This window comes from Trichoplusia ni, chromosome 14, assembly GCF_003590095.1.
Source record: "Trichoplusia ni isolate ovarian cell line Hi5 chromosome 14, tn1, whole genome shotgun sequence".
In the NCBI taxonomy this organism is placed as follows: Eukaryota; Metazoa; Arthropoda; class Insecta; order Lepidoptera; family Noctuidae; genus Trichoplusia; species Trichoplusia ni.
In genome coordinates, this window is record NC_039491.1 from 9,844,371 (window position 1) to 9,869,275 (window position 24,905).

General features: G+C 35.4%; 1 protein-coding gene and 1 pseudogene across 2 annotated transcripts in view; one reads left to right on the plus strand and one right to left on the minus strand.

Moving 5' to 3' along the window:
- LOC113500826 overlaps positions 1 to 11,727 on the minus strand; it is a 35,654-nt pseudogene extending 23,927 nt beyond the window's left edge.
- An 11,515-nt stretch (positions 11,728 to 23,242) lies between these two features.
- Positions 23,243 to 24,905, plus strand: part of LOC113500721 (aminopeptidase N) — a 42,566-nt gene continuing 40,903 nt past the window's right edge. The window contains exon 1 of one of the 2 annotated variants that reach the window (XM_026881603.1): positions 23,243 to 24,022. In XM_026881603.1, the coding sequence (XP_026737404.1) occupies positions 24,001 to 24,022 (22 nt within the window). In that variant the 5' untranslated portion in view covers positions 23,243 to 24,000. Of the gene's footprint in view, positions 24,023 to 24,048; positions 24,109 to 24,905 lie in introns of those variants that run through there. The other variant, XM_026881604.1, reaches the window with a different exon arrangement.

Sequence of the window (24,905 nt, forward strand, 5' to 3'; positions counted from 1 at the left end):
ATATCTATATTAGGGCTCCATCTCTCATCCCCGAATATGTACCAAAATGTCTGATATTTTCTAAGGTAACCAACAATACCACTCAAGAGGTATCATATTATCACACGTCGGTATATAATTCCATCGTGCATCTAGTTGACGCTCGTTAGCGACTAGACGCGACCCACGCACTGGATGCCGCGCCGCCAGACATAATGCAGTCGCGGCCTTGCAACGTCTTTATTATTACAGCTACAGAACTCAAAGGTACTTATAAACGTTATTAATATGAGTGGGCTTACCTATAATATGAAGTATTCCTTCGCTTAACCTATGCTACTTTCGGTTTTCAATGTTTTCTAATCTAGACCCAAACTAAGACCACAAACCAGACAGACCAATTAAGACCCATGCAAAGCTTCTATTATGAGTACGGGACAACTGATAAACATACTTAGAAATACATAATTTCTAAATACAGAACAGATGATCGTGCTCATCACACAAATTGTTGTAACATTGTTGTATAGTAGATATAGTGCAGTATAATTATAATAATTATTATAAGTACCTAGATAATAAGTTAATATTTGTACACCGATTCGGTAGAATGTATGATACTCTACTAACCATAAAACACCTATTGTAACTACTACATTCTAACAAATAAATGTTTCTTTCTTTCTTTCAAATATTTGTCCTGGTAGGCAAATGCACCCACGACCTGCGGTATAGAAGTCAGGGGCAGCACTTACCACTAGACCTACAGTAAGGCCAGGTACAGGCCAGTAAGCTGGTAAATTTAAATGGATAAGATATGATGATAAGGATAAGGCTATTTTCGAAATTTCGTAAAACACAAACTGAATTTACTACGTACATACTTTACGAAAGCAACTTCCGCAGAGCTTTAGCTGCGCCTATCAAACTATCAAGGGCCTACCCAGGATTGCTTAATGTAAATAAACAATTTACATTTTTCATGTAATCCACTTACAAGCACTTACATTGTATACCCACGAGACAGTATATGAAGTGAGTCAGGCAAAGGATGAACCTTGAATGTAATAATAACACCAATTATGTAGAACAAGCTTTGACTGGCGACTTCGTTTGCAACCACCATGTATAATCCTGATGATCGAATGCTATAGTATTCAGTAACCAGTTCCTGTTCTATGAATTTCTGAAGTGAGGCTTTTGTTATAGTACCAGGTGTTTTTAAAGCAGGACTGTTATCATTTTGCAAGCGAGACGTCATAACTAAGGCTTTCTCACATCCAAAATTTAGAACTGAATGGAAGGAACTGCTTATCTCCAGCTAAAGGTACGGCAAATGCTTCACTGGGCACACTGGGCATGTGAGGTTTTGTGAATGTTTGTGAAACACCTCGCTACACAAGGACAAATAGTTTTTAGCTGGAGTTGTATATAAAAATAAGATTGCATATTAAGCCTACTGGTGTTGGTAAGATGCCCATGTGGACATAGGTCCCGTTTAATAAATGTCTTGATGCAACCGATCTAACTACACTCATGGCGTCTGAAATTAAAGTATTTTCAGAACGGACAAGGGAAAAAACAAAAAGCTTGTTATGATTATAACATAAGTATTTACGAATGGAAGGAACCCACTTATCAGTACTTCTGTTAATTGTACCAATGTCAATACATTTACACGTGAGCTGCTAATCTTTGTTGTGATCGAGAGATTAGTTAGGAGTGGGATTGTCATTTGTTTTGTATGTCGTGATATCGTTTTTATTTTAACTTGTTGTAATGGCTCCCGAATGTTATCAACTAGTATTTGTAGGGGTATGCTATTATATTTATGTGATAATTCATAAAATTATGAGATTCAGGCTATTGTCAGCGGATCCGCCTGCTACTAATTGAAAATTATCATACGTGAATATAAAATCGGAAAACAAAATATCCTACAAGTGTTTCAGGCAGGTGGCAAAACTATTTGAGCACTGAATTTCGTTCAAATCAGTTCAGTGGTTTTTACGTAAAATAGTGAAAGAAATCCATCCATACTTTCAAACTTTCGCGTTTATAGTATAAGTGGCATGAGATGTGTAATCGAATACTTTTTGCACACTATTTTACGTAAAATCTCCACTACTATTGGCAGTTGTTTTTCCTCATAAATAAAAAAATATATTGGTATTATAAAAGCTTTTAAAGCTAACCTCTACATTTCAAACACAATATTAATGTTGTTGGCATTCCTTAGTACGTGACAGAGATGTATCGAGTGCCAAGCACTAGTCACAATGAATGACAATTGACTAATTACTTTATCTGAAGTCATCTCTAATTGTAGGGCCGTGTTGGTGTTAAATCCTTTAAGTTTTATTATGGAAAACAAGATACATATTATAATATACAAGGGACGATCTGATACCGCAAAACATTCTGTCGCTATATAGGGATCATTGATTGTGTTATACAGTACTACGTGCTAAAGTAATATTATTATATGGTTGTGGGTGGTGAAAGCAGCAACCATCTTTCCAACATTCACGTTTTAAAAAAAAATGAGAATTGATAAGTGGTGATAAGAAGGAACAGTTGCGTTGAAGGCAAAAAAACGTGATTTGAATGTATGAACAAAAGTAATATTATTATTTTGTAAAATATTTTAGAGGTATTTTACAGTCGACCTTCTCTCCTCGCCTCACTATCTACCCTCAATCTTTTATTAAGGTTGAAGGTTACTATCAAATTCAGTTGATACCAATAAGTTACATGAAGACTAGAGATCTTTTTCATTATTCTTCATCAGATTAATTCGGAATTTCAGCACATTAGGAAAAAACGTGTATATTTTTTTGTAGCTACCTCATAAACTTACAAATATTTTCAGCCAGATGTAAAATAAACGTTACAAAAACATCTTTAACGCGAATTAAATTTACCGATAGGTATTCGGTCTTGACTAAAAAATAACTTAATTAATGAATTCCATTACGAGCCCATTCTACTGCGTAGCGGTGAAGGGCGGATTTGGCGGGCTTATGGCGTGTTCACATTTAGGACGGACGTAGTTACGTTACAGCAAGAGACACACTTCGATAGGTGACGTATGGAAGTGACTATATACTATTGTCTCTACATTGCACTTGATAATGATAGAGAAAGAATATGTATCAGCGACATTTTGCCGTACGGATAAAAACGTATGTGATTTTCTCCTATTAATTATAGCAAGATCATATACCTACATATGTATATCCATAGCCCTTTTTAACGAATGGAATAACTGACACTGTTTTTTTTTCTCACTGACTCTTATTTCCAATTTATTCAAATTCAAATTTGCAACTTTCACTATTAATTGATAAAATCCAGTTTATGTTGTTGATGCCTTTTGTTGAAGCCTTTTACTTTGACTACGATCGAAACTATCCTCCCCAACCAATCTCATACTACAAAACAAGGCCGGAACTTATTGACAGGTTAACAGTTTAATACCTATCTAGTATGTCAGGGTCAAGATTCGATCGCGTTTGAGCATATTGCACCACTCGTGCAATGACGTCACTAATCCCGAACCATAAGCCCACGATGCCTCGATACCCACCAATCAACACTCACGACAATCAGAACTCACTACAAACTATTATTAGAAAACATCGATTGAACGAAAATAAAAACTACATTCGATTTACGCTTTGCGTAACATCGAGTAACGATTGTAAAATCGATTGTACAGTCTTACATACAATACGTGGATACTATTTTCGTACACATTTGCCTATTGCTAACGTATATGCCGAATGGGTACAGGCAGCAATAGAAGCTCATGTACCCTGGTAGATTTATGAGACATATTGACACAGCATACCTACGCAATAAGTTTTGAGAAGGAGGTCGGGTTAAGAAACATAAGAATTTTAACATCGTTTGTTGCAAAGTTGCAAAAGTTGAAGAAAACGAGTACCGCATTAAGGATTTAATCCTTGCATGAGGTTCCACAAACTTTCAAATTACACACACAAAGACACTCAGACTCAGGACATCACACAAAAAAGTTCTACCCGGGAGCGAACCCGCAACACGTCGCGCCCCGTGAATTCGTCGTGGTGACCTATACCACTGAGCTATCCAGCATTCGTAGACGCGGCTCTTGTAGAGTCAGTGTCGAACAATTTTCATCGATTTTAACAATCTCATCTGTTTATGGATTTCCGTTGCTGACCTTACCATCGACCTACGGTTCACACGGCAACGGTCCGTTATTTTTACTGGAACATTAATTTCTTGATGCAAATGCTACGGTTGGCAAGCGAAGTGGTAATTGCCGTGCGGTATCAGTAAACAGTAGCACGCGGTTCTCTCGGCGTGATATAACCTGCATGTTACTGGGATGTTGGTCTAGTGGTTAGAGGCCTGACTGCTATGCTAGAGGTCGTGGGTTCGAATCCCACCTAGGACACAAGTTTGTGGGATGAGCACGATGATTTGTTTTTAATTTTTCTGTGTATAATTTATAAATATGAGTATGTTTATCTGACGTCAAGATTTTTTTATATATTAATAATACAATATGTTCTTAGTTAGAGATAGAAGGCGTTATGTGGAAGTTATGGAGTATTATAACTCAAAATGTATATGTTCTTTTCTAAAAAAGCTTCCAATTTTTTTTATTTATATCTAAGAACAGATTAAAAAGATAAGAAAAGCATGGGTTTCTTATACTTTCCATACTGCCACACACGAGTGGGTTTTAAAAAACAAACAAACAGATTCGACTTTGTAAAAGTGTTTTGACAGTAATCTGTCAAGAACGATTAAATAAATCATTCCATCGTTCATTTAAAGTCTCGTTGCTACAACAAACGATTTTATTTTTATAGTTCGTAATGCGGTACTTATTTGATGTTCGGAAAACATTATTTTTTACTACTTTGGATGTAAAGTTGTATGTTTAGTCTTTATATTATTTATTATATTCGTTTTAAGCATTGAAGGTACATGTAATGACTGCCATACCCGTCTTTGGGACTGAAATAGCAAAACCCTGTCAAGTGCGAGTCGGAATAGCAACACAGGCTTTAGAAATACTCAAAAAGTACTTAAAAATATTAGTCGCTTTTCAAATCTACAGCCGTACGAAGTTGATTAACCACAATGTTGATATTTTTTATTTCTCAATCAACTGTGAAAATTTCAAATTTTTAGCTAGGATCTTGAGATACAACCCGGTGACAGACGGCGGAACATACAGCGAAGCCTTAGTAATTGGATTAAGTTGCCTCCATTCAGTTAAAAACCCTAAGAAAGAGAAAGAGGAGATAGTATGAAGGAGGAATATAGAATCTGCCTTCTATAAGATTAGATTAGAATTTGTTTTTGTGTTTAGGCTATGAGAGATCGGTTTGTTTAGGCTAGGGCTCAGATAAACGACTGTTTTGACAGTTTTAATGCCAGACGCTCAGTCAAAATATACAAATCATGTCTTGTTAAGAGTGTAGTATTTTTGAGTATTGATTCGAGTATTAAATACCTATAGAGTAAAAAGTGGGGCTCGTGGCTAAACTACACAAGTACTGCACAAGTCGATCGATCACAAGTTAAAGAGTAAAATCGGAACCCTACTACTGAGGCATCGTTGTTCATCTGTCACCGGGCTGTATATTCTGAAACATGATAGCTACATTTTTCACAGATGATGTATTTCTGTTGCTGCTACAATAAATACAACAATAAAGAACGAGGATGAGCAACGAGTCCGCTTTTTAATTTTGGAAATATTTAGCGTTTGAAATTATTTTGACTTACGTCAATATAAATAACTTATAGGCCCTACGTAAACTAGACTACGGATACTTATTAATATCTATGAAATATTTATAAGTAATATTCTAAAATTGCAAGAGAAGTTTGGAGATTAAAGTTAAACAAAGAAAACTCTTTACCTATATATATCCGTGGTCGAGTGGCGTACGCACCGGTTTCAAGGTGTCGCTATCTCTGAGGTCCCGGATTCGATCCCCGGTCGGGTCAGTGTAAAAATTCACATTTCTACATTGTCTCGGGTCTGGGTGTTTGTGGTACCTTCGTTGTATCTGAATTCCATAACACAAGTGCTTTAGCAACTTACTTTGGGTTCAGAACAATGTATGTGATGTTGTCCGCATTTATTTATTATTTATTATATTATCAAAGCTGACTAAAGAAGAAACCGATCATAAAAATAGCACTAAATACATTTTATTTATAAAAATAAATACCAATTATTTATAATCTGTATGATAAGACGTTTTGAAAGATAAAAACATAATGCATTCACATTATTTTATAACCTTTTTATTATCTGCATCCGTTGTATTGTGATCGTTGTAACTGGCAGAGCATGACACTTGCTGCAAATACTTTTATTTATATTTGTTTCGGATCAATTCAAAATGTAGACGAAATTTTTACACATTATTAATTTTAAGGCGAATCGAGTAGGTAATACGGTAGACTACGGATAGCCGAGTGGTTGAGGTCACCACGCAAAACTCCCTGTGTGCGAACTGTCGTGGGTTCAATCCCTGAACCCAATCATTGGCCCAGCCTTTTCCCAAATATGTTGGGGTCGGCTACCAGTCTAGCCGGTTTCAGCTAAGTACTGGTACCAGTACCAGTGTTATACAAGGAGCGACTGCCTATCTGGCCTCCTCAACCCATTTACCTGGGCAACACGATACCACTTGGTTAGACTGGTTGTCAGACTTTTCTCTGACTACCTGTAACGATTGTCAAAGATGTAGGAATAACAGCTTAGAACCCACAATTTAATGTGCCTTCCGAAAAAAGGAGGAACTCGTTATGACAAAGATGGTCACCCATCTACGGACCAACCGCGTCAAGCATAGCTTAACCTGTGATCGATTCACTTATGCGGTTATAGCATAGCTACATATATCTTCAAATGTGCTAGGCTAATAGTTTTAGTACTAGAGCATACACCATTTGATACCTATTAACTAAATAACAATGAACAGTTATCTATTTACGGGCACAATTTGTTCTTGTACGTACGAGTTTATTCATAGTTAGTATTCTAAGCACATGTTCTAATGTGGTGATGTCTGATCTAAGAGAGGAGTTTGTTAGTCAGAGGTTTTCCATGATTTGTAAATAAGTAATTCATTTGTGGAGTATGTAGCAGCTTCTCGTTATTTAAAACTGCAATGCTTTAAGGCTCTGAATCTAAGATACGTGTGAAACGTCTGAGATTTAAAGAATAATTTAATATTCCACAACTTTTACATACCGCCGTCTAGTCTCAAACTAAGCTGAGTATTATTATGAGTACTAGACTACTGATAAACATACTTATACAGATCTAAATACATACATAATATAGATAAATTACACCCAGACACAGAACAAATGATCGTGCTCATCACATAAACTTTTTTCCTGGGTGGGAATCGAACTCACGACCTCCGGTATAGCAGTCAGGGTCACTAACCACTAGACCAACAGGCCTGTAGAAATTCTTATGGCGCACCTTTGTCTTCTATGAAAGGCGATGAGAATGGCTTTTCTTTTTCATTATACTGATAGATGATGGTACAATCTACTGTCATAGTTTCATGTTGGACTTAGGTGGAGATGAAATGAACTGAAAACATTTATTCCGTGGGATATATAATAACTATCACATGTGAAACACCTCACGATGTTACACAAGATCTAAGAGAGGTGATTTTATAACCATATAAAGAGTGATATACAAACTGTGATGGGCCAAAACCACCAGAATCTCTATTCCCTTTTGATAGGGATCAAGAAAGCTTCTGAATGTTACCGCCCTTAAGATAAAAAAAAAAACCACTAGACGTCGGCTCGTAAAACAAAAGGCATATAACAGCTGTCGCTATGAGTTATTAACGCTGTCGAATAATAACAAGATTCTCGCCAATTTCGTCGTTAGTAATTCAGTAGTGCTATTGACTAACTGAATACGTAATATGTAGTGTCATTTGTTAACTCGTTGTTGGTTATTCGTAGAAAATGTCAAGGTTAGACAACCAGTTATTTCATTTGAAAAGTTTTTAGTAATTTATTCTCACCTTAGGTGGTGCTAAAAATAGAATGAAGCGAGTTCAGGTACTTAAACACACCGCGGTCAAATGTTAAATGTATAAAGTACCCGTCACGAGAAGCTATAAATTATGTAAACAAACATCTTTTACTAAGTAAACATTTTATACTGCGAGATAATAATAAATTGACCATATTCAATCGACATGAAATATAGACGGGTTATATGAAAGTAACAACCTATTTAATTTAGTCGGATCATATTTTAACGACGCAAAGCGCTATCGTTTGTGTTTCTTGGTACCGGAACGCGTCCGTCGCAGGGATTGTGAACTATCGGGACGCCATTTTGAAATAAACGCATCATTCGAGTTTCGAATGCGTACGAGTTTGTTTCATTGCTTTGCATATATCGCGGATCTGGTTGTTATTGTTAATTTTGTTATTGTTTCGTTATCACTTTTTTATTGTTGTTACTTTAATTGTTGCGTTAATTTTATTTGTTATTACGTATAATGGAGCCAGTAGCCAGTACATCTAAGGAAATAAATTCGCCACGAAAAAAACGTCAAAAGGTGCGTAATACAATTTATCTAAAATATATAATAAGTAAAAAGAAAGAGTTGTTTGTTCAAACGCGCTAATCTTTGGAAACTTAAGGTTAATATTAGAAGTAGGTTTTATTTTATATTTGTTACTTAATAATTTATTAAATCTTAAACAAATTCATTTTTTTTGTTGGTCCAAATGTTGTGAACTCCTGAACACTTGTTTACAAAATTTATAGCTTCTCATGACGGTTACTTTAGTTACTATTGTGCAACAAAAATAACTTTCTCGAAGAAAACAATGAATCCACAAAAAAGTAATTGGTTTTGGCAGTATTAATTTTCCATTCATTTCAATAACTGTTAGAACAAGCCCCGCTCATGTTTTGTACGGCCGAGCTCAAAATCTTTTGATTAAATATTTCTCGAGTCTAGATTTCTTTTAAAAAGAAACCCTGTTTGTTCACATTTATAGTTTATAATTTCAGTTAATATAGACGATACGTGTTATAATTTGTATGAAAGATTAAACATTTCCATTTTAATTATCAATTGTGACTTTAAGTAACGATTGTGTTAAAAATCGGAATATTTTCAACAATACTGATAAAGCATCAATTAATTACGTAATACGTTTAAATTTTAACCTGCAACATGTCTCCACTATCAATGAGCACGAATTGAATAATATTTACAATTCACTATCTCTATAGAGCTGTGAAATAGATCTTGGGTAATACCCTAGGAAGCTTTTGAGTGCGTACTTTAGAAATGTACAGGAAAAGTACGTACATTTTGAGTGTGTTCATCGTCGTAGCGAAGTCCTTAATATTATATGTCTAATAGCACTTAATTGTCTAAATCATTAGATAAAAATGTCAATTAAGTAATAGGTGATATTACAAATGATAGTGATTAAGTTAAACCAGCTGTTAGTTTACTTGGATTCTACTTAGAAATGGAGAATAGGGATGACTGATTTTTTTTTGTAGTGTCTGTCTTGTTTATTTTTTTTTTGTATAATAGTGGATACGTATTTGTCCCGCAAACATAAATTGAACAAATTACAGTGAATGAAACTTACGCGTGACGTCACGATGGAGTATAAACTTTAAAGCAGTTAATCTTTGTCAATTCTAGTTTTTTCTGAAAAAGGAAAAAATACGTGTCTCATACTTTTCAATTAGCTAACTGAGGGACTAATGAGATTTTATCTTTTTATACCCAGTCATCATCCCTATTTGCTTGTTTATTTATGGAGAATCTTATGTATGTTGTAAGAACTTTTTGATCGAAACACTGGTTATTACTTCGTTTGGGCTAAGTTAAGTCCGTACTCTAAATTAATGAATAACATTATACTGCTTTTAAGAAAAATGAATGATTTGAATTAGCTCACCCTTCAAGTTTACAATATAGATTTTTTACTGGCGTTTAGAAAAAGCTTTTTTATTCAGACGCGCAGCATGTCAAATCCACGGTTCGTAACGTGTCGCAGGATTCATTCCTGCGTAGGACAAGGATACATCAGATCCACGAACGCTTGTTCTGAACCTGGGTGTCTTTGTGCATGTGACTGAGTGATTGTAACACCCTTCTCGGCATTAGAAAAACATTCCATACTGCTGGAAACGTTTTTAAAGGAATCCATATAGAAAACACGTATGTCTAGGGATTTGTAATTTTAGACCTTAGCTAAGGATCCCAGATAGATCCCGATGACTGAATGTTAGACAGTCAGTCGCTTTAACACTTAAGGAATCAAATTTACCACCAAGCAGTTGAATAAAAAGAACATTGCAACAGCTTTTTTCCACCGTTTAATCGTAACATTATTTTGTAATCCAGTTACACGTAGAAAGATTACCGCAGCAGCTGCTTGCCAAACACAATTGTGTTTCTTATTGATGCGACTCCGAACGAAGAGTTAATCTTCACAGTTTGGCAGCGTTCGTATAATACATTACGTTAAGAATTGCCGCAGACTTCGGCATTGTATAGTCGTTTGCTAACAAAACACTCGATATATAAAATAGAAGGTAGGAAAACAAAAAGAACGAAAATATTTGGTAGCTTTTTGGTAAGGTTTGGGAATTCAGTTTCGTAATAAATGAATTGCAACTAGCTTTTTCGTCAATATTAAAATTTATGATAGTACATTCCAAATGCCAAATAAACAAAATATTTGAGATTCAAAACAGGTGAGTAACGAAACTATTTTAGATGAATCTTTATATCTTGGTGACAGCGGCCGGCGTCGGCGTCGCGGCGCTCGCATCAGTTGACACGACCACCACCTCTTATTAGAGTAATCTCAGTCTCATTGTGAAATAGAGATGCCGCTCTACGTTTTGTAATGCGCTATCACTCTTTAACAACTGCAATAATATTACTTCAAGACGTGCCGGTAGGTCCCCAGTCGCCCCCGGATGGATGAATTAGCTCAGTCCCAATTCCCAGGCAGACTTGCAACGAGACGTTAGGCATTGTATTTTTACATTTGGACTCCATCCAAATAGTACTCCCCGAGTTATCAAAAAATTCGAAATCCCATTGATACAATATAACCGTCAAACTTTTATGGTAAACTTATTTTCGTGTAAGCTATTTTAGTTATATTGATTGTTGTTGCCCTATTAAAATATATCAACAGTGAATTCGTTGAAAGGTCATTGTGTCTTGTTATTGATAAAATAACATCGTTACTAATATTTGACTTTTGTGTCTGTTATGTTTGTGACTTACCGTTGTTTTTTTGTCACTGAACTGTTTTTGGTCACTGTTTAGTCACTTGTTATTTTTTGTTATATTGTTGTTTCGTATATAGTTCGGTACATGTCGCAGGTGGCGGGCTGCGCGGCGGACGAGCTGAGCGCCCGGTCGTGTCGCGACTACTGCAGCGGTTGACTGTGTTTGTACCTTCGTAGGGATGGGCGCAGTCGATAATTTTATGGCTATCTGCATTTTTGTGTCGATGTATTTTTTTTAAACGTACAGGCTAACTTATGTGCAGTTTCTAGGCTACTTTGTAGGTATTGGAGAAAATTTCAATTATTCTTGGAGAAAATGACTTTTAAAAGTAACTTTTGTTGTTATATGTGTTATGGTAATGTATCTCAAATGAGATGTACTGATATTATAATTTGAATATTAATTTAAGACTGAAATTAGTATCTAATATTAAAACAAAATGAACGCCTACTTTTAAAAAACTTTTGTTTCTTGAGTCCTTTTCGTTTGATGATTCTCTGAATTAATCGTTCATCACTTTCTTCTGTAAAAGTGAGTGGAATTAAATTACAAAAAAAAAATCATGGCTGTCGATACCGCCGTGAGCGTGTCCCATCACTATTCGGTCTGACAGTCCACGCCGCCAAGTGGCACCCGCGTGCCGCCAATTTAACTAATATAAAATAGGAGAATGTGTGTCCGGTGATCTCATGACACTCATTATCATCTGTTGATGACCCGTTTCCACTTTTACTGGCCAAAAATACTGTAAAAAATTCTGCTACAAAAAAAACTAAGTTGTAAAACAAAGCCATTATTTGTTTTATTTTGGTAATAACATTAAACTATGCACAATAATTTAATTGCAGGTTTCTGAGTATTTAGTTTTTAGACTCTCTATTATTATTTTTTATACCAAAATATAACATTTTACTTCATTTACAAAGTCTAAATCATAAGAGAAGAAAAAACTAAGCCATTATTATTTCTTATTTTGAAAAAAAAAAAAACATTAAGCTATGCATTATACTTTAATTTAAAAATAACATTTTGCCTACTTCGAAAAAAAAATTACAGTGCCAAAAAACTTACCAACCATTCAAATAAACGCTAACAAAACGTTTTATTACCAAAATATACATACGGATCCCTAAAAGTAATTTCCATTTTGGAAAAGTTCCGTCGTAGAACGGAGACGGTTGCCAGCTGTTTCATAAATTTAAGGAGGAAGGTCAAGATTGACAGTAGTTGGTCAAGTTCACGTTTACAACGAGATTTAAAAAGATAAAAAATAATGGCTGTGAAACTACTTTCTTTGTATTGCGAAGCTGGTGAAGCTACATACAAATGACGTCCCTCGTCTCTTACTACATGCACATGGCACAGTCCGCTATTTACAATGGTCGTTTATTTCCAATGATTGTGCTGGCAAAATGTTTAGATACGTATCCAAATATATTTTTTAAATTCTTGACTATTTTTTTTTCAGTCAGTTACCCTATTGAGGATCGTACAAAAAGATGAGGAGAATTTTATTCTGAACCAGAATATGAGGTCAAAATTGCGATCCTGGTGAGCAATCTACTCATAATCAAAAGGTCTGGTAATAAATCTACTCCATAATGTCTTTGAGAAAGTAACCCTGTCCTGCAGTAGAAGAAAAACAATTAACACACAAAAATAAATGTAACGTTTTCCCACAATACGTCACACAAACATTGCCATAAACGAATTCTGTTTATTTCATCTTCGACCTAGCCAATTGGTCAAGTGGCGTTAAATGATGAATGAGACGTTTTTTAGTGTAGTCGCAATTCGCCTAAATATTTTGTTACAGAGATGGTAAATAATCATTCAAACCCTGCTAGAGATAGCCCCTTTCTATAGAGGTAGGGTTCGCAGAAGTGGGAGATTTATATGTTGGTACATGACAGAGAAGAACGTGTGAAACCAAAGCTTAGCTGTCAGGCTCCAGAAAGCTGATATATTTTATTGTCGTCTCTTTTTTTGCACTTAAAATAAAACCTGTGTCATGAACACTTGTGAATCACGTTAAATAGTTGGTTGAAGATGATTAGTTATACGCACGAAGAGGCGGGTTCGATTTCCAACTTCATTCGCTGTCTAGGAACAAAAACATCGAGATCAAAATTGAGGCAACAAGCTGCCTAGCACACTAGTTGCCTGCAACAGTTGCTAAATACTAAGTCATGTGCAGACCTCATAGACTGCTGCTGTTTGCAAGACTAACATAGATTCAAAAGCAAAAAATATGGTTTAGCAACATTTATTATAATGAACAAATAAAATACCAATAAAAGTACTATAAGTAAGTACCTGAAATAGTATGACGACAGCAAAAACCAGACACCGTGATATAGAATTGGTGTAAAGCAATGACTTTATTACCACGATACCACGGTACATGACCACAGTAAAAGCGTGCAAATAGTAATATTTACAAGGAAATACAAGCATCACACTATCACGTATTGTGTTATTTCAATTGAACAAAGTGACACATATGTACATTAAATTATCACCATTGTTTTATGAAATAAATGACTGAGCTTGTATGATAGTGTTTTTAGGCCCTGTGCACAGACTGACACACGACTGCACGGATAGCCGAGTGGTTGAGGTTATCACGCCGAACAATGTGTCGCGGGTTCGATCCCCGCGTAGGACGAGCGTTTGTGTGATCCACAAATGCTTGTTCTGAGTCTGGGTGTCTTTGTGCATGAGAATTGTATAATTGTGAAACCCCCGTGACACAAGAATTAAATTCTTAAGCGTTGGAGTCATTTTTTTAGAAAAAAAGTTATTTTTTAATTGTCTATATGTCTGTTTGTCAGTAGCTTTATAGCTCCCGAACGGATTTAGCGACTTCAATTAAGTTTGATTTATTTAAATTTTATTAAAAGTGAATTATGTGAAGGGGGTGACCGTTTTTACCGTTGGGGGTTTCCATTTTTTTAATTGTATCTTATTACAGGATATTTTGTTACGGTGTGAGGTTACTAGTTAATATGACAATAACACACAAACGATGAGTCGCGGGTACGATCCCGCGTAGGACACGAACGCTAGATCTAAGTCTGGCTGGCTTTGTACATGCAAGGTAAATGTTTCCTTCCGACAAAAGGATTAAAATCGTTACCTTGCCAATAATGTATGCAAGAAAATTAGACAGATAACTGTCCGGGCATATCATCAAGATATAATCTAACCACTTTATTCATATCGCTTGATAGAATTATATTTATAGTTTCTTAATGTTTTAATAACATTAAAGTACATTTAATGCGATACAACGCGGTCATATAACATTGTTGAGCCGATCAGAGAGCCAACAATTACCTATTACAGTAATACTAGCTGTGACGTGCGACTTCGTCTGCGTGATTATGAAGATATACATATGTAAGTAAGGAATTTAAAAATTAAACTCATCAATCGATTTAAAGTGCATCTTTTCCCTGATTTTGTAACATACTTCACTACTGCTCTGCTAATATCATTATAGCGTGACACGTGACATATTACCCCAATACATGCACTATCTAATGCTGAAAAGAAAACGGAGCGTTAGTTCCTGAGATTAGCGCGTTCAAACAAACAACTTCTTCAGCTTTGTAATATTAGTATAGTAAGTAAAGATTATTGCAGTTATGAAAGAGAGAGAGACTCTACGCTCTCTGTATAGCGCCGTCTCGTTTCCACAAATACAATTATATTGCTTCAAGAGTAAGTAGTAGGTTCTAGCGATCGCACTCAATAAGATAAGAATGGGTTGAAATTACGCACAATGCCCACTCGATTACACAATGGCCAGCACAGACCATTCAATGGTCTATGCAGTATGCTGGTGAAGAGAAGCTTTTGTTAAGAGAAATGCATATAGGGATAGTGTTAACTCTCTTGAGCTTCAGTATTTTTCAACCGGCTTTAAAAAAGGAAGAGGTTCCCAATTCGTCTGAACTTTGGATTTTTGGTATATATTTATATTTTTTCTGATTTATTTTGTGTTAAAAAACATGTTAAGTAGGTATGTTGATATTAAAGTAGTCTTTAAAATAATGTTTACGATTTCTATTTTCATAAGTCATTTACTAGTAATGGCAGAATTTCTGAACCTTTGATTCTTTAAACTAGTACAACATTCAACCTTAGGTCTCATTATACCATTTAGTACTAATAGAACACATTCCTTTGTTATTTATACATTTGAACAGACCAGATATAATGATGATGGTATATTTAAATAGTCCCAGGAGCATAACTCACCAGGTACAGTGTTTCGAGCGGTCATTGGTCGCGACCTTTCAACCCGCGCTCGAGGTGTGCTCTACACGGAGCCGACGAATAAATCCAGTGAAATAATATTTACTCAATATATTTTTCTTTCCTCTACCTATAGGTAATTAGAGCTATAATTATGGAGTATTCATTCGTGCTAGGCTATACTAAATGTCTAAAAGCGAGCACGACTTTTTACACGAGTTATAGGATTCTGTTATCTCCTCTTTTGATTTTTTTTTTTACCGAATTGGTCTTCACAAATAATTTCATCTTTGTGTCGAGGAGGTAAGGAGTTAGGTCACACATCCATAGTAACTAGCGCAGTGACAGGCAGGCTTGGAGCAAGTATTCGTGGATCACGCAAGGAGTAAGAGAAAATGCTTGTTTTATTATTAAGAACAACCTAAAATTCTGTAACTGATTACTTAAAGTTTATTATACCTTCTTTTAAAGTAAATGACGATGAAATAAGTGCGCGTTTTGGTTTGGGTGTTGCGATTTTGCACTACTTAAGTAAGTATATTTTACTCAATAGAAAGGCCGATAAACTTGAATCTTTACATTATAAGTATGTTTGTTAGGCCATACTTAGGAAGGCAATCACTTATTTACACAATGATAAAACAATTGTTGCATTTCGCTACTGGAACTTTCAAAACAAATAAAATAATCAAAATAATCTTTAAGACTTGATTTGATAAGGTAAGTTTTAATTGCATGATAAAACTATTTCTTATCTGTTATAGATATATAGGGTCGTTATAATTAATGATTGATGGATTTTCAAGCAATTGTTTTTTAGTTTTTAGAATTGTGTACACGCATCGATTTGGCATCATCTTACTCATATGCTGTTACAAGTAAAAAAAAAACTTACTTAAGGGCTATTTGGTTTGCCCCAATCATAACAAGGTTTGAACTAAACAGTATTAAGGGGATAGAACCAACCTATGTCAGATGTCACAAAAACAATTAATTTTGAACCTTACCCTCATAAAAATACAGTTGCTATTATTGTACAAATGAAGCTAGGTCTGGTTAGATTGATGTGGATATAGGTCGGGTCAGTGAAGCCAACGGCAGTGCCTGTTGTGTTTTATAATTAGTTTAACCGCCTTACAGATATACTCTTTAGATGGCTAATTACGTAGAAAGGAATTAAGAAAATGAGTAACTGCTGCGTAAGCTTTTGTCAGATTGTCAGAATCATGATGCGGTAACAGACTAGCAGTTGGCCACGCTTTTTAGAAGTAACTTACCTTTACAAATAAAATATTTCTTTACCAAATTTTGTTGTCAAATTTGCCAACGCGCGATGGAGCGCAGCATACTTGGCGTCAAACTATCGGACCGAGTAAGAAACACCACACTGCGCTCCATAACGCAAGTAACAGATGTCGGGGAAAAAACAGCCAGGCTAAAGTGGGAGTGGGCTGGTCACGTCGCGCGAATGCAGCCTGACCGTTGGGCAACAATCGTCACACACTGGACGCCGGAGGAAAGACATCGGCAACGAGGCCGTCCGCGACGAAGGTGGTGTGACGATCTAGTCAAATACGCGGGGCGTACGTGGCCGGAACGTGCACAAAATAGAGAAGTGTGGAAGAGAAAGGGGGAGGCCTTTGCAAAGCAGTGGGATCTAAAGCAGGCTAGATAAAAAAAAAATTGTTTTCTATCTTTAAAATAATATTAAACTTATTTTGTTAATATTCGCATGAATAATGAACAGAATACTGTTGGAGTAGCTGAGCGTACAACAAACACGTTTTGGTATTTTTTTTTTATCAATTAACCTTTTATTGTCTGTATATCAATTCTTAGACATAAAAGTACTTACAGATTCGTTTTTGAACTACATCTGTACCATAGACAAAATGTTCCTACGCCAGGTTTGTCTATGTTCTATAAAAATATATGTGAAATAAACCAGAGCGCATAGCCCGAGTGCGTAGCTCGTGACGTCACACGCACGCGTTCGCTGCGTGCAGCGTGCGTCTGCGCATCTTATCTAAAAGTTGTCTTAATTGTTATAGAGATAATATTGTTGTTTAAAATGTACCTGGGTGAATTGGTTTGGTTAATTAGTAGATAGATTTAAGCATTACAAGTTTACTTTGGATCTGGTCAAATTAAAATGTTTACTTTGACGAGAATAGATCCAAATGGATCACATAAATGTTTGCACCACCCGGGGATCGAACCCACTACGTGTTTTTTTTGTGTAATTTATCTACTTGTAAGTTATACTATACTTAGCTATATCTATCTATTTTAAGTTCATTAGGCACATACATAAACGTTTTATTTGATAATTAACAAACTCAATGTTTATAAAAAGAAACACTGTAAAAACTGCCATCTAGTGTATCGTAGTCGAACACGGTGTAGTAGCAAGCACGAAATATTTATAATCTAACTGCGTTGCACTCTTGTACTAACGGCATTAGTGTCAAAGATTGCCGATAGATGGCATTATGACAAGAAAATATCAATCTTCTGATATTTTGATTCGTACGAAAATACGATGATTTGTAAAAAAATATTGTTAATAATTCGAACGTTTTACTTTCTTTAAATTTAATCCTAAATTTCGATAGGATTATCTTGCTTAACTAAATGATTTGCTATTATATTAGTGTTCATAAAAAATGCCGATCTCTTGATTAAGTATGCCGGAAAATAATACGATGCTTCAAAAAAATCTACTTTAATATCACCAAAAAATATTGCGAAAATAAAATCACTCTATCATTTGTCATAAACAATGAAGAGACATCGACTCAGTTGACAACTCTAATTGCGTTAAATCAAAACAAAAGCGAACGTTCAACGAGTTTTGTTTGTTTTACATTTCGTAAGTAAAAGTTTGAATAATAATTAATGCAACAAAGGGATTAATTAAAAGTTACACCGTTCGTGAGTTCGCAGTTTGTTCTCCTTTGTCTTTTTACTTTATCGTTGGTCATGAGGGAACTATGGGCTTCCGACAGAATCAATTATAGTTTCAGTCGAATTAAGATCGATTTGGTTTTCCGCAACCCGATGCTAGCGCCAATTCATACAGTGGCACGAGTTGGAACTACACAAAATCTATACTCTATACTAATATATAAAGCTCAAGAGTTTCTTTTTTTGAACGCGCTAATCTCAAGAACTACTGGTTCGAATTGAAAAAATCTTTTTGTGTTTAATAGACCATTCATCAAGGAAGGTTTTAGGCTATAAACCATCACGTTGCGACTAATGGGAGCGAAGATACAATGGAAAATGTGGAAAAAAACAGGGCGTCGCGGGCAACAGCTAGTTGGATAATAAGAATTGGATCGCTACTTGATCTTGGTTTGGTTCTTCTTATTTCGATAGTAATATTTCGGGACCATATCGAAAATCGAATTTAATTTTAGACATTTTGATTTGCAAAGTGTATATACCAGTTTTTGTATAAAGGCGTATTACGGTTTTACTTCAAAAGGAGTTTCTCCTTCTGTTCTCTCTTAAGACAAAACATTTATAATTTATTTTCCTTAAACTAAAAACAAAGGGATAAGTATTACTCTTAAGCTGTGACTTTTCTCAGCTAAGTCGTCTGTGCCCAGGAGTTTTCGGAAACATAGAGGGAAGGCAAACCCGCAATTTTAACTTCGGAAACTGAAATCAGCAAACGAGCAAACGTGGTGTTGTAGCATTTGTAGTTCTAACACTATAGTATGGGTTTACTACACCCCGGAGTGGGAGAATAACAGGTTGTTATTTTTATATTTACCTTATGGCAAATTATTCATTCCAGATCATTAAGCACCGCCATATCATGACTCCCGGCCACTGAGGGCGCAGGTCTGCGGATCTTGAGCGATGGGTAGCTCACCGCCCAATCAGGACCAGGCTTTTGCTGGACGGTGTTCCATGCTCGCCTCAACAGAAGCTCGTAAGAGAAGTCAGTAATCTCTGTGGAGCACATCAGGACTGCTGCTTGCCGGGGCAGTGGGTCAGTCCGAAAGGGTTACCATAGCCCCGGTCCGCGAAGGGCAAAGGAAGGAACATAATAATAACAAATTATTTGGAAAAAAACAACAGAGAAAAATAAGAACAAATAAAACGATGGGTGCTTTAAGTCAGTAAAAGTCTGACACACCTTTTCGCTAGACCCAAAGTAGAAGGAGTCATTTCATGATTTATCATCCGAAAGAGCTGTCATTCCACACAAAAAATTCTTGTATGATATTGTAGTTTGATACAGTATATAAACACGATTTTCAGTAAATATTTACAAGGCCTAAGTACTACGGTTACAAGTCGCGCAATCACATATCTGACCTAATATTGATTTCCTCATACAATAATTTAAAAAACAAACAGATCGACAGCCTTGGTTAGATTTTCGTTAGTTTTCAACTTGTTGACAAGATACAGATTACTTGAAGTAAATTTGTTTAACCAATTAACAAGTACTAGCTGTTGTCCGCGACTTCGTCCCCGTGGGTAGAAGACATAAGTTATGATTTGTACCTGCCCTGTTTTTTCACATTTTCCATTTTACCTATCTTCGCTCCTATTAGTCGCAGCGTGATGGTTTAGAGCCTAAAGCCTTCCTCAATTAATGGTCTATTCAACACAAAAATATTTTTTCAATTTGGACCAGTAGTTCCTGAGATTAGCGCGTTCAAACAAACAAACAAACAAACTCTTCAGCTTTATATATTAGTATATAGATATAGATTTCATTCGTGTGTACGGTAAGAATAATCTTGAACAAACCAGATATTACTGTCTCTGAATTATTAGACTTTCAGAGTTGAATAAGTAGATGGTACTATAGATTACGTTTTTTCGGACTTGGTAAAAGTAGGATTCCGGAAAAAAGTATCAATAAATAATTTTCTAAGGTTAGTAACAATTTTAACTAGACACATTTTATTAAGTTTTCAACTGAAGAAAAAAATCCTTTAAATGAAATATATGCGGTTTCTTAAGTTTACGCGAATGTTAGACATTGAAATGAAACTACTTTTACGGATTATTTCGCGGTTTAATTTTAGATTTTAGTTCCCGACGTTTCGAAACCTTTGCAGGTATCATGGTCAGGGGCAGACTGAGATGGCGTTCGTCTTGACAGAAGATGTTGCTCGTTTCGAATCGTCGGGAACTAAAATCTAAAATTAAACCGCGAAAAAATACGTAAAAGTAGTTTCATTTCAATGAAGTATATGCGTTTTATAAAGTTTAAGTAATTGATTTTGTGTTTGAGTTTTGAATAATTTTTGAATTCTGTCGCTATGTGTTCAATCGAACACATAATGCATAAAATATAAACCTATTGTTCCATTAGTCGTGTACTGTACATAGGTTAGGTAGGAGTTTAAAACTAAATTTATGAAAATGGTATTTGCATAGTGATCACTCTTAGTAAATGTTTAACCTCCGTCTGAACTCAAAATAAACGACACATTTAAGTCGTTATTAGATTGTAAGCAAATTGTTATATCTTTAATATGTGAGTGCCGGAATTGAGTATTTAATGTGAAATACTAAAAAACAAAGGTCATTTTAAGTAGAAAAAAATTGCCGAAGAGGGAAATCTAAAAAGAGTGGCTTCAAGACCATTATGAATATATAATTTGGAAAGATCACAATTAAATTAAAAATATTCAAAAAAATATAATATTTAAATGACTAGACAAGAACATTGGCATAAAAACGTTTTATTTTGACGGGGGAAGCTAATTAATAAAAACAAAATCAACAAAAGACCTTAACAAGAACATATTGGAACTAGTTTAGAATACAATTTTAATATTATTTCGAAATCGAAATATAAAAAAAAGGAAAAGCAATCAAAATCGCAATATATTTTCAATACACAAAACATAAAAAAAATCGAATAATGCTCAGAATATCAATACAATAACAAAAAAAATGCGGAACACCGATTCCAAAATTAAATATAATGGATAATTTGAAAGCTTCATTCAAATGGTAACAGTAGGGCCGGCTCAGGGGAAACAACGGCAATTTGCGGGAACGCAAATCTGACGGTTGATTTCATTATAAATAGGAACACTGTGATTTCGGGATTTTCCGGACAATCCGACTTCTGTCACATGAATTTTGAAACTATGTATTTCGTGATTGGCGTGCCCTTTTTTTACACGAAAGTCTACACTATATTAAATTTGGAATAAAAAATGAAAAGAAAACATCAAATGCTGAGAAATAACATTTCTATTTTGACAAGTGAGTTTCTTTTGCTTATCAGTTCAATGTACTAGAAAGATTCAATAATGAATGTTTTTTTTATGCCAAACATTAAATTAACAGCGACTTCAAGATTAATAATAATAAATGCGGACAACATCGCATACGTTGTCCTGAACCCAAAGTAAGTTGCTAAAGCACTTGTTTTATGGAATTCAGATACAACGAAGGTACCAAAAACACTCAGACCCGAAACAATGTAGAAATGTGATTTTTTACATTGACCCGACCGAGGATCGGACCCGGGACCTCAGAGCTAGCGACACCTTTAAATCGGCGCGTACGCCACTCGACCACTTAGGTGATAGATAATGTTAGCTCTTGGAGAAAATGTGACTTTTCGAAAGCCCTGGGCTTTACTATGAATCTTTAAAGTAATAATATTACATTGAAATGAAACGACTTTTACGGATTTTATCGCGGTTTAATTTTTGGTTTTAGTTCCCGACGTTTCGACACCTTTGCAGGTATCATGGTCACGGGCAGACTAACATTCGCGTAATAATATTACAGTTGTGGAACAGGGACAACGCTATAAACCTTGTAGAGCACTGTCTCGCTTCCACATCAACATAGTCTTCATTTAAAAAGTGGTGGCAAGCCCGTCGACCTCTAAAACCCACAAAGATCACAGTATCTTATTGTAGGACTGGGATTATCCTTAACATAGTTTAAAAGCAAACTCTTGTTAAAACTGTCGTTATATGGCGATGTGTCTAGCAATGTTCTTGACTTTGGTTGGTTATGTTATGCAAAATGTTTGAAGGTCTTAGCGTTATACCTATTATAATAATAGTATATAATCTCAAATTACACTATTCAATCAGACTCAACCTAATTTTAGTTCTTTTTCTTTTAATGAACCGTCTTCCGAATTAAAGTGTTTAATGCTAGTGTCGCGGGGACTTTCACAAACATTCAATGTACATGCACACCGAGACTTGGGACAAGCATTCGTGGATCACACAAATGCTTATCCTACACGGGGATCGCACCCGCAACCCATCGCGCTCTGTGGGTTTGGTGTGGTGACCTTCAGCAGTCGGCTATCCGTGCAGTCTGGTTTGAAAAACAAGACAATCCTTTGCCACTAATGAGTAAATTAATAAATCAAATGAGCATAACGTTGAGTAAATTATACTTTTCTCATAAATTTCAGATATACACAATACAAACGATCAGAATTTATAATAACCTTTTTTAACTTACTTTCGTTTTTAATTACAATCTATAATGAATAATGAAGAAATAACGTTCAACGTTCGGTGTGAAGAATTAATAGAGAAATCAGTACACAATAAATCTAGCCTCAAACAAAAAGTATTCTCACGTTAATGAGATGAAAAGATCCCAAGACACTGCCGGATGGGATTAGCAATTGTATTATGAAGGAAGTACGTTTTAGGGTTCCGTACCAAAAGGGTACAAACGGAACCCATTACTGTGACTTTCTGTATGTCATGATCGAAAATTTAATGATTGAATGATGATGTATTTCTGTAATCACTGTAACAATAAAAAATGGAAATCAAATTCGAAGAAAAGCAACATTGGAAAAGTCATAAATTTGACGGGTGAGCAATTTATGTAGCAGCTTTATCTTTAGTCAAACTTAACGGAATCCTCGGTGTCGCGAGTCCGACTCGCTCTTGAACAGTTTTTATTTTTTCAGTCTATAAAATCGAATGATATATTTTCCAGGTCATTATGCTGTCACAGACTCAAATAGGTAATTTTATATGCTACTAAAAACCTATATATATCTTAAAATCCAAACTTCTCGCATCTATGAAACATGTCAACGCGGCCGCAATCACAAACGTTACTTGTAACTCAAGTACAATGTCACTGTCTTTGTGATGTAGAGACAAACATACATGTAAAAATGAAACGACACAAAGTATCGTTTTGAAATAAACTGTTTTAATCCTCGATAAGTGTCTATCCCACGGGAGTCATGGTCTCCCTACAAGTAAGGGCAAATATCTGCCCGAGCCCCATCCCGCGTCGGGGCTGGGCGGCACCGCAGTCTCCGGCCGGCGTCAGTCGCGGCACCACGTGCCCCTCTCCGCCAAGTACTCACGTTCCCGCCATACGAAACGTCGCCATGGACCGACAGACAGCCAATTAAATCTACACAATGGATTATACGTCACACATAGGTAAAGGATATTTTTTATACGATTGTTCTGCTGTTGTGTCGCGATGTTGCGGTTAATGTGACGTGTAAACAAATTTTGGTGAGATGGTGAGTGAGATTTGCTTTGACGAATTTCAGGGTCCTTGTGATTGTCGTATACTAGATATGCCCGTGGATACGCCCGTTGGATTGTTTTTTGTTTGTGTTCTAAGTTGATTACTTAACTGGTAGCGATTATTATTTTTTATTGTTTCGGATTGTGTCGGTTAAAAAGACTTTGTTTTTTTTTTTCGTTTTAAATACGGAAGAAGTTATTTAAATTAAGTTTTAACGTTTTTAAATTAATTGATATTTTTATGGTTAATGTTATGTGAGACTTGACTTTGTTCGTATCATAAATTAATAGTGAATATTCCATCTTTATCGTTTCACAAGTACATAAAACATTTTTATTTCACGGTGGCACATAAAATTAAGAATTTTCTAGACAGCCCATTCGTTTATTGTATAGCTAAAAGCGTTTCATATTTTTTTATCTTAATCAGCGACTTTATTGACAAAATATTTTGTACCTGTAATTATGTCATGTGGTTTCATTTAGCACATACAAGGTTTATTTAATCAATATTAAAAATTTGATAAACTAACTTTAAGACACATTCCTTTCTGTGTTCGTAGTTCTTAATTCCAAGTTACCACTAAGATATCCCAAAAGGTAACTACAGAAAATTTGTGTCGTTCTTTGTAAATTAAATAGTCAGAAAATGCTGGCCCAATTTGCATAAAACTTCTTATCTCATAGTTCATCTGCGCTCTCCTTGACACGACTCTATCTTTTTTGTAAGAGTCTATTGAACTCCAAAAATAAGTAGGATTTCTACACAACTTTTAAAGATTACATCTTT